The 12,243-nt window shown below is 34.7% G+C and overlaps 1 protein-coding gene across 1 annotated transcript; it reads right to left on the bottom strand.

Moving 5' to 3' along the window:
* Positions 1–5,329: 5,329 nt before the first annotated feature.
* LOC131599743 (large ribosomal subunit protein eL29z) lies at positions 5,330–5,899 on the bottom strand. Its single transcript, XM_058872012.1, has 3 exons — positions 5,848–5,899; positions 5,660–5,763; positions 5,330–5,571 (listed from the first exon to the last, which is right to left on the bottom strand). Exons 2-3 carry the CDS (start codon positions 5,759–5,761, stop codon positions 5,494–5,496), a joined length of 180 nt encoding a protein of 59 aa, XP_058727995.1. The 5' UTR covers positions 5,762–5,763; positions 5,848–5,899; the 3' UTR covers positions 5,330–5,493.
* Between the last annotated feature and the right edge of the window lie 6,344 nt (positions 5,900–12,243).

The raw sequence follows: 12,243 nt of genomic DNA, 5'->3' as shown, positions 1-12,243 counted from the left end.
GCCTTTGTGTAGTTCCATTAAGACTTTTTTTCATTACGTCGAATCCACCATTCTTGACAAAGTCAGAGAAAAAGTCGTGTGCGCTTGGACAAATCGAGTTATACATCTTGGTTGCACCACGACTAACCGAGTTGAATCCGCACATGCGGTCGTCAAGAGGTGGTTGGGTGATAGCAAGGGAGATTTGTGTCGGGGATGGGACACCGTGAACCAAATGCTTGAAAATCAACACAATGAAATTCAAACATCGTTCGGTCGGAGCAAGACGGTTATGGAACACCGGTATAAGGGCCAAATTTTATTCTCCCAATTGATTTACAACATATCCCGGTCGGGTTTGAATTTTTTGTTTCATGAAGCGAAGCGGTCAAAGACCATGGGGCCGGATAGTTCTTTATGTGGGTGTACCATTAGAAAGACATACGACCTTCCATGTGCTTGTATACTTTCAAAAAAGAAGAAGTTAAATTCACAAATACGCATGGATGAGGTAGCCGGCCATTGGAAGAAACTTCGTTTTGATGATTTTGACCCGCCGAAAGAAAATGACTCCAAAATCACCATCTCCGACAAGTTGGAAGTGATAATGGAGAAGTTTGCTAAAGCGGATGACACAATGAAAATGCACATAAAAGAACAATTGCGAAAAATTGCATTTCCGGAGACCACCGATTTGAAACCGCCATCTCAACCGGTTAAAACGAAAGGTGCACCGAAAAATTCCAAAATTACACAAGAAGACACATCAACAAAATGATCTCCTTCCTACTTTGAACATGTTGATGCATCATTCCCGGATTCACCGACACCGAAGTCCAAGTGTAGTGGTAACAAAGAAGCCCGTATTTCGAAGCCACCTCGCACACCGCCGATCAAAAAATCACCCATTGTCTACATTGATGAGATGCCACTTTTTATGCACAAATATATCGATAACATCGTTGATGTTGGAGGCGACGGCAATTGTGGATATCGGGTCGTTGCGGGTTTGCTCGGTAAAGGGGAAAATAATCACACTTTAGTCCGACGGGAACTTATTGCGGAGTTGACTTCGTATCGGGACATCTACGGCTGACTATATGAAAATCAAGAAAAGTTTGCGAAAATTCATGATTCACTTGTTCCATCACTTACCGGTATCGCTCCGGTTTCGAAGTGGATGTCATTCCCCGATATGGGTCATCTAATAGCAAGTGCATATGATATGGTGTGTGTCGATTTGACGAGGTTTGGACTAAGTGAGACTTTCTTTCCACTTCATAGTCGACCGCCATTGGACGCGTCGAGCCGCATCATATGCATCGGATATCTACGATCGCGGCACTTCGTCCAAGTGTTTTTGAAACCGGGGTGTCCTATACCGGCTACTTCTTGTCAATGGACGGCACATCGTTCAAATGAGGTGGAGACTTGGTCGGATCCTTTCGTTTCAAGAATGACGGAGTTTGAAGAAATGATGAGCCAAGAGCGCGAGCAAAATAGAGAGCGGTCGAAGAACATACCTATTTTGGACTTAGGATCCACCGATTGGTTCGGTGAATTTTAGTTTGTTCCGGATCGTTTTTTGTTTGTAATGACCATTTTGTATGTATTGTTGTTTATCATGTAAAATCGGACCGATTCAGTACATATATAATATAAGTATGTTTTATGTCATCATTGTCTAAATTATGTCTATTTTGAATTCCTTTTGTATTTTTTACACAAAACACTAAGCAATCAACAAATTGCAAAATTTACATCTGTTTCTGAATAATTCGGAAATGAACTTCCGAAATATACTAGTCTGCCTCCAATTTTCGAAAGTTCATTTCCAAAAAGTCCACTGAGCAGGATAAGGTTTGTTGGGTCATCATTGCTCCAATAAGTCTATAAATACAACACACTCTTATTCATCCTCTTCACACCAGAAAACACAAATGACACAAACCTACCCCCACCTAGCATTCGTCTACTTCACCACCGGCTACCCGATGCCGTTCCAATTTCGCTTCTCGCACGACACGCCGTTTGCGGAGTTGATAACGTCGCTCAACACGCTATTGCAATATCCCGAAAATTGAAAGGTTGTCAAGCTCGAGTACCGCTCGCCATCGCTTAACAACGAGGGATACATTGAGTTCACACCTTTTGAGATCAAGAACGACGAAGATTTAGCGGTTTTGTGGACAACGTTCGGCCGATTTTCTTCGAAGGGTCCGATCGAGTTGGACGCGAAACTTCAAAGATCGGGGGCCGACGTTATCAAAATGTTGACTCATCCTCACCTACCCGTGTTTAACAATATGTGACTTTAATCTTATGTAATGTGATCGATGTAATCTTCATCTGATTAAATAAAGCGAATCGTTCTTGTTTGTTATTTTTCTTCTGTCCAGACCTTATTTCGGAAGTACATTTCCGAATTCCTCCAAGGGGGGTGAATTCGGAGATGAACTTCCGAATACACCAATTTTCTGAAAAACAACTTTATTTCGGAGATGCATCTCCGAAATCAATATTTTTCATTAAAATATTCACCTTTTCGGAGATACATTTCCGAAAACACCTTTTTTTCAATAAAAGTACGTTTTCGGAAATGAACTTCCAAAACAAGGGGTATTTTTTGTAAATTCACCAGAGGTGACCAAGAAGGTTAGGAGGTGGGTAAAGAAATTTCCTAAAAATATTCTCATCCGATGTAGAAATTAAATATAATTTTAAAAAATTTGTACCATTTATTTCTCAGTATGAAGACTATGTTATGTACCACATGTAGACAACGAATGATCACTATTAAAAAGAAAATAGAATTTACTTGAGTTGTCACTCTTTTTAGGTCTCATAAATCTAAATGAAATACTTAAAAGATTTATTAGAATTATGCACATCACCCCTAAGTTGTATTATGTGTTGTTTGTTTAATATGTAATTATCACAAAATTTTAGTTTATTTAATTTCTCACTCCCCAACAAACATTATATAGCAAGTTTACGCAAACTTCTATACAAACATGCTATAATCTCAAATGCCATAGTTAAGACATATCATTGAGGTATTGACTAGTTTTTGATACTTGACCAACGATAGTGGAACCACCAAAACAATATAATCCATAAATTTTGTACCTTTTAGCCATTACTAATGCACCGTGCACAATTTTCAACAACTCACGTTCAATTCTAATGTAGTTACCTAGATCATCAAACATGCTTAAGAACAATAGATTTTGCTTTAGTTCGAAACATACCTCATATTGCGTAGAAGGAATTCATGATCATCAAATATTTTTAGTCTCATTGTATCAATACCATGAACTTTGCAACTATTATTGTTTTCAAGTCGAACGACTTCACGTTCTTTCAGCTCTAAAGTTTTAAGATATTCTTACATTGGACAGATGTCAAAATAGCAACCTAAGTCCATACCCTAACTAATGTGTCAACATTTTCATAACCATTTTCATCTGAGATAACTGCAAACTGAACAGAATCACCCTTGATCCCTCTTTTGCAACAATCCATCTTGAAGTCGCTGGTTACTTATAAAAATACTTGGACTTGGACCTTGACCTAGATCATTTCTCTTTCGTGTTTTATTTACTCTTACTCCTTCATATTGAGACACTTAAACCTTCATCATTGATGTCAACTTTCAAATCTTTCGACTTTGATAACTCCTTCGATTTTATAAACGTCTGAACTTCATCCAAAGTGATAATATGTTTTTTATCATAAAGAAATGCATCAATGAAATGTTCAAAGGATATAGATATTGAGTTTAACAAGAGTATATCCTTGTCTTCATCCCCAACTGTTGCCTTAATATTTTACAAATGATCAATTATCTTATGAAATTGTGTCAATTGCTCCACAATAAATTTATTTCCCATCATATATAAAGAATGTTATTATTTCAAACATAATTTGTAAGTTAATGACTTAGTCATATATAATGAATCAAATTTGATCCACATTTCAACCGCAGTAATTTTTTCCATGATTTATCTTAACTTGTGTTAGGCTTGCAAACATCAAAGCATCTTTTTCAATGCTTCTACACTCTATTTTAAATTAGTATCATTCATAATCAATTTTTCTCACTTGTTTAACCCTTTTCATAATCAATTTTTCTCACTTGTTTAACCCTTTTTCCTACAAAGGGTGTCATACAATTCAAAAAAATTAATGTGTCAGACAATTAACAATGACAACCAACCAAATATCGCCAATGAATTAAAAATATAAAGAACGCATAAAAACTTGTTTAATCAGCTAAATTTAATCGATCTATGTTAGGGGGGAGAACAATTCTCTAATTCACTAAACTTCCAAAAATTGTTAGAAGAGATTTCAATGTGAGTTACAAGAAAGAAGCCTTTGAAGTTCCGAAATTAAACTTTATTTTTATCTTTAAGTGTTTTCAATCTCTTCAATTCTCAATATAAGAACCACACAAACTCAAAGTGGATGTCAAATCTCAAGAATACAATCCTAAAAATTTATAGGATTTTCTTCTCACTAGGATTGCCATCTAATGCACCGCGTTTAAACAAACTCAAAGTGGATGTCAAATCTCAAGATTACAATCCTATAAATTTCTATTATTTTCTTCTCACTAAGATTGCCATCTCATGCACCACGTTTAAACAACAAACAATATAATAACATATTTATAACTATCAAAACCTTAAAGGATCTAAAACATGACCCATTAATACGCGAATATGCTAAGAGTCCGAAAAACTCAAACATGTCAAGACTGCCGCCGTCAACTAGCCTCCAACCTATCGATGCTAGTCACCTGCCATGACAAATATCTATGTTGCGTCGCTCAGTCTCTCCTTGTCAAAAAATCTAACAGTTCTGGAAAATGATTACAACATAGCTAATTACAAATCTTAAAATGATTGTATAATAGGGTGTTTGAGTATGAAAACAAATTCATTTATGATGGAGTTGAACTATGATAGAGTTAAGCTGCAAGAACTACATTATACTTTATTCGACAAACTAAATGAAGAGCAACATCATGTTTAAGATACAATAATGAAAAATTCGTGCTATTTCAGTATGACCAATTCTATTTATTGCATGAAGGTTGCTGGAACTCATAGTAAAAAAAGGAAAAGTTACAAGATTTTGAAACGTTCATAAAAATATGACTTAGAGCTGAGGTGTTGTTAATCTCAAAACGTGAAAATTCCATTAAAGAATTGGTTAGCTTTGTTCGTGTAAATCATCCAATACAACTACTATGAACAAAATTAAAGTTGAACACAATTTAAAATGCACACTTCAACCAAAGGGGTATTACAGAATACTAATAATGAGCTTATAATGAGCTGTGTGATTGAATGTGAGCAATTAAAATAGAGCAAAAATGCTGAGTACTACAATTCCTCTGAATTAAAAAACCTTGAAAACAATATCAGAGTATAGATTTAACATAAAATCTATAGTTCAAAGACAAATATTGGATGAAAATACAAAAGGCCATTACAGATCGACACTTTACTCGGAAGCGATTTCTCCACTTTTCTTGTTGTGCTTCCTTGCGTACCTCTGGTTCCTCAAAAACTTTGGATCCATCTATAGTCATCAAACAAAACATATAATAATCAAAATCATATTAAAAAAGAGAAATTCGTTAAGAGTTGAAAGGAGAATGAATACATACCCCTTTGGTTGAAGTGTGGCGATGCCTCTTTGGCTTTTTGATGCCATTCTTGTGTGCTTTGTAAGATTGATTGTGAGCGGTGTGATTCTTCGACTTCGCCATTTCTGAAATTCAACACAGAGTTAAACAACAAGATTGGTGGAAAGGAATTAGATAATTGAAATTTGGAGAAGTAGAACAAAACAAACCCTAATTCGGTGGTTCAGACGATTGATTTGCGCTAGGGTTCAGTTAAGAAGAACTAAAGGATATTTATATATGTGACTGTGATCTGAAGTGAGTGTTTCGGGTTGAGGGTGAAAGCGGGCTTTGGCCACAGCCCAAACTTAAACTTGTTTTTGGAAAAATTAACCTGCCACCCCCAATTATACTTGGCATCCAATTTTCAATTTTTTTCTAAAAATGTTCCAATAGTTCATTTTGGTATAATTTTATTTTAAAAAATATTAATCTATCAAAAATTTGAAATGTACTAAGATTTCCGTTACAGTACCCCAAATTTCTAATAGTGTAAAATATTTAATTTTTTTATAGCACTACCAAATTTTTTGAAAATTCTGTAAATTTTCAAAAAATCCAATAAACACAAAAAAAAAGAAAATCAATTTTTTTTGGACATGAGAGTAATAGCATCATTTTTTAAATGCCAAATATAAGTTTGGGAGTGGCAGTTTAAAATTCCTCCTTGTTTTATTTGTTTTCTAGTATTCTTCATATGAAAAATAATTACTTAAAAATAAATGTGAGAAAATATGATAGGTTATCATGTATTCCGCAAAATTAAAATCTAATTTTTAATTAATAGTCATATGGTTGAGTAATGAATTTCTATTAAACGATAATCTAAAAGTATTTCATACTAAGAGTGCATAGGCATGGCAACGGAGCGGGTCGGGGACGATTTTACCTCCCCAATCAATCCCCGTTACCCGCCCCAAACTCAAACGGGAATAGGGAATTAAAACCCAAATCCGTCCTTAACGGGTTCGGGTATCCCCGCCCCGCCACCATGTATTTTGTAAAATCAAATTTTTCAATAAAAATATTTACATTTTCAAAAATCAAATTACATTATAAATAACAAAATAAAACAATCTCAAAAAATTTCATACATATATTTTAAATATTTAAAATAATAAATACAAATCAAATTATTAAAACATTACATATTTAATAATATAAATTATGAAATATAAATAATAATATACATATTGAAATAAACGGGGCGGATACTAGTGTCCCCATTACCCGACCCATCCTCATGCTTTCTAATCGGGGAAAACCCAAACCCAGTCAAAGCGGGTTTTCCCCGTCAACTTCGGGGCGGGTTCGGGTGGGTACTCGTGGGTCTGGGTTTTATTGTCATGTCTATGCATAACCGTTAAACTCAATAAATATTTATAAAAGTATTACACAAACATTCCATCAAAATATTTTAAAATGCTAAATCATACAAGTTTTTTAAAATTTAGAATTGACTTAGCAGGATACATAGTTGTCATTAGTTGACAAATAATTTACACCGTTAATACATCGTCCATTTTCTCTTTTTTATTTATAGGGTTAAATATATTTTTAGTCCCTGTAAATATGACAACTTTGAGTTTTAGTCCCTACAAAATTTTTCTTCAAACAATGGTCCTCGCAATATTTTCCGTCCCTATTTTTGGTCCCTCCCGTTAGATTTCACTAACGGAAGCTTACGTGGCACGCCATGTGTCACGCCACGTCAGTTAAATCAATACTAATATAAAAGAGACAGATTGCGGGGGTTTTAAACCCCCTTTAGATAACTTTAAAAACAATAATTTTTCACTACTATAAAATGATTGACACAATTAACTCTTTTAAGTCATTTTTTCTTGGTTTATATGATATAGCTATTTAGCATAAACATTTAAACATGGTTGAAACTGACCGTTCTACACTTTTTTTACATTCTTCATATTTCTACATGTTTCTTTTGACTTCACTATTTTTATACACATTAATACAATTATAAAATGCAATACATATAAGAAAATACAATACATATACAAAAAATAAAAACTCATTGAAATAAATTCACACCATTCTTCCATAAGTTCATCCATTTGATCTTTTGAGTAATGAGTACACATGAATTCGTCAAAGTACTACGTGATAATATATACGTGATTTAGTTAAAACACTAATGACTAGGATTAATCCCTACCTCTTAAAAATAAATAGAATCTCCTAGCTTTGAAAATAATTCAATTTCTAATGACAAACAAATTGTTTAGTACCTATTTTCATTAATAAATAATCTTCTTTATTGCATCTCAAACCACTTAACCATTCAATTAACTACTTTAATAGTAATGGTATTTTAGTCAATGAAGCTTGTTTTATGAAGAAAACTAGTACATGGGGCCGGGATGATTTTTTTAATAAGTAAGAAAAATCTTAGAAGGACTATGAGTTACCTACCTGCAGCACCAGAATGAATTAAATGAAATCAACAACCGTAAGTATAAATACAATATCATCTTGGTAAGGAAATTGGTTAATTAATATTCAATATATGTTTGTTTTCTTAATTAATATGTTGTCAACAAAATTAAGTATAAATGCAATATCATCTTGGTTAAGAAATTGATTATTTAACATGCACGATTTGTCAATAATTATAATGAAGAATGAGGGTAACAAATATTTCTCTAACAATTGTTTGATTAATTACTTGTGAAAAATTATTGTTTTTTAAGTTATTTAAAGGGGGTTTAAAACCCCCGCAATCTGTCTCTTTTATATTAGTATTGATTTTAACTGACGTGGCATGACACATGGCGTGCCATGTAAGCTTCCGTTAGTGGAATCTAACGGGAGGGACCAAAAATAGGGACGGAAAATATTGCGAGGACCATTGTTTGAAGAAAAATTTTGTAGGGACCAAAACCGAAAATCGCTATATTTATAGGGACGTCAAACATATTTAACCCTTATTTATATACATTTTTAGGCATTCATCTTTTATGCAATTTCGCATCTAATTTTTAATAATATTATGTATAAATTCAAATTAATGAATTAAGTACATTTCACCTCAGCCAAAAATAAACCAAGGTATTATGCGATAGCGCGCCATGTTTTATTTTTATTTTAAAAAAACATATTTTCTCGGTTTTTAATATAATCGGGAGGGCAAACAATTCAAGACATATTTCAAATCTCAGCTATTGCAGTTTATGTTTTTAATTTTTTATAAATGTAAATAAAATGATTTATCCCTTCGGTTTTCGTAATAACCGAGGGATAAATAATCAGATTTTACTATAAAAGCACTCGTTAAACAAATTTTACCATAATCTTAACTTATATGTAGCCATCTCACACTCATATGAATCATTCTTTTGGGATGGATTGCAAGACAGAAAAATCTTCAATATTCTACTATCTTGAACAAATTTGTTTATGCCCTTACAATTTATCTCACGTAATGATTTTGATGTTGTTGTATTTTTGGAATAACCTTTCAATATTGTCAATCAAAGAAAACAACACTACTTTTTCTGGGTTAACTGCATACAAAAAATGGTGACGGGTAAAAAATTAAAATGGAAACATGACATGTTACTTTCAATTTTTTATCATTCACCATTTTTTGCTTGAACCCTAATACCTTAGTTTTTTTTATCAAAACTGAGGAGTTGCCTTATTTTATTTTATTTTTCTATTAAAAAAAGAAAATTATTTTCCCTCAAATTTTTAAAAACACCAAGGAGTTTTATTACATAGTCATAACAATAAATCTTTACTCTACATTCATAAAGGAATAATGCTCAATATAATGCCAAGATATCAGTCCACAACAAACTATTTACTTTCACCATTATATATCTTTCTTGTAAAAAGATTTGCTTTAGATAGTGAAATCTTGGAACTTAAAGAAGCCTGGAAAAGTTTTGTGTGATAGATTTCAAATGCAGAAAAAACATTTTCCAAATTTGGAACAGATAACTTCTTAAAAGTTGGATGCATTCAATCCTTGAAAGTTGAAATAACAACGACTATGATGAAACTGAATTTGTTGTAATAATATATTTTAATATTATGTGTAAGCAACGTACTATTTAAAAAAAGCTTATTCACCTCGGTATTCTACTGAAACCGAGGGGTAAACATTTTTTACCTCGGTTTTTGACAAAACCAAGGGTATAATTTTGATGTGATTATTGAGGATATTGATGGTCGTCCTTAAACAAATCTTTGTCGTTCATTTTATGAGTTTCAACACTCAAGAAGCTACCATTAATGATGCACGTGAAACATAAAAAAAAAAATCATTATAAAAGCATTTTGAATATCAAAAAAGATAATGAATTATCAATAAGTGCTTTAAACTATCTATATCCAACACTTTAGGGTTTTCAAGAGTATTTGCCATGAAAAGATATCTATGATGGATCACAAGAGCAGAAAATTATTTGGGTTTAAAATTTGTGTTCTTAAATATTTACTTGCGTAAAAAATCATTTATTTATCAAACCCTCTTTTGTTTTATATCAGAAACAAATGCGAGCAAAAGCTATAGAGAATATTCAATGATTCGAAGATCTAACATGTTTTCTTAACTGACAAATTAATTTTTACTTTAATATTCTGTTTAAACAATGTAATATTCTAGGTAAACAATGTAGTTTATAAAAAAAGTTATTTATTAGTATTTTGTTTAAACAAGGTAACGAGTTTAAAAAAATAATCTATCTTATCCCTTGATTTTATTGTTAAACTAAGAGGTATAATGCGCTAGTTATGAAAATTATTAAAATGTAGGTGTTAGGGGTTCAAACCTAAGTGCAGATATCTTTACCCTTCGATTTTAAAAAAACTGAGGGATAAAGTGACAACTTTTGATGATACCCTTCGTTACCTCGCTTTTGTAGTCGAGGTTAAATGCATTTCACCTCTGAGGTGTAACGTGTTTTTCTAGTAGTGACTAGCCTTTGGATTACACTCTCTTAGGAAAAACGAAATTAGTCAAGTATACACTATAAGGAAGCACTCCATGTACCCATCCTGACACTGCCCAGGCTGCTGAACCGCAACGGCTGTATTCATGATCTCACGGGGGAGCTGAGGATGTGACTCTCAAAAGGACGATGCTCGCGGTGACCTGTATATGGTATCCATATGACATCATCCAGCGTCAGAGCATCCAGCCTCCGTCTGTACTCCATCCAGGGTGCCTTTTTTGGAAGGGTCTGTCTGGTCTTCCACCTCATCGTACAAGGGTCAGCAGTCACACAATGTTGGTCCTCTGCTCACAGATGCGAGGGGAGTACTCGTAGATTCAACACTGCATAAATAAAAATAATCAAGCCTATGTAAAATATAATAAAACACAAAAAACCATGTAAGAATATATACTTATAGTAAGCTCAGATAACCAGCAAGCTGTCTGGTGTTAGGACGAGAATCGGCATCAAGCGTCGTGTATAGCATCGTTAGAGAAGCCACTCCCCAAGCCCAACACGGGGTATCAAGGTCACTGAAGAGAGTAAGATAGCAAACATATATATAATATGCATACTTGTCCGCAAAGAGAGTACATGCCACTAGATGTAGCATGTACGCCCTAGCGGCAGCCTGGTACCTCTCTGCATTGACAAGTTGCTGATAAACCTTCCTCAGCCAAGACATTCTAAGGTGAAAGCCCGGAGTGTCACCAAACTCCTTTAGCACAGCCAGCTTATGAAACTCTAACGCATCCCTCACCATCTGCACCACCGTCGCCTAGTTCCTATGAATTGGTGAAAAAAATGTACCAGCTATCAGAAGGTGAAACAGGGCACTGACATCATCCAGAGTCATCGTCATCTCCTTGAATGGAAGATGGAAGGATGATGTCTCCGGGTGCCACCTCTCTACATAAGCTGATAATAGAGGGGCGTCCAGCATCGTCAGGGAGCATCCAGCAAAGTCCAACAAATAGAACTCCCAAACGATCCTCGCCACCTCCTCAGGCATCGGTCCCTCGGGGAAGTTCTTCAACTTCGACCCGTGAGAAGTGAGCTTCAGCACTGGACGCTCCTGTAACAAAAAAAATATAATTAAAAAACTACAATTAAAACACAATAGTATAAATCAAATTGCATAATAAAAATTAAGCAATGTTACATACCTCGCCCTGCCATATCCTAAAAGCGACATGGTCAGCATAGCTTGTCAAAATGGACCTGTCAAAAGTAGGGGTGGCAAACGGGCATGCCCGCCCCGCAAAAGCCCGCGAAAAAATGGGGCGGGGGCGAGCACATTAAAGGGAGCGAGCCTAAAATCTTGCCCCGTTCCGCAAAAAAGTGCGGGCGGGACGGGGAAAGTCCGCGGGCATTGAACCTTTTAGGCTTAAAAATAGTAAAATTATATAAACAAGCTCATGCCCGCAAAAACACGGGACGGGACGGGCGGGCACGTTAAAGAGAGCGGGCCTAAAACCTTGACCCGCCCCGCAAAAAAGTGCGGAAAAAACAGGCTTTCCCCGCGGGCGGGGCCCGTTTTGCCACCCCTAGTCAAAGGTCCTCCTAGAAAAGCCTCATCAGTGTGGTGGTGTCCGTATCATGCAC

This window comes from Vicia villosa, linkage group LG4, assembly GCF_029867415.1.
Source record: "Vicia villosa cultivar HV-30 ecotype Madison, WI linkage group LG4, Vvil1.0, whole genome shotgun sequence".
Lineage (NCBI taxonomy): Eukaryota > Viridiplantae > Streptophyta > Magnoliopsida > Fabales > Fabaceae > Vicia > Vicia villosa.
This window is presented reverse-complemented; position numbering and strand designations above follow the sequence as displayed.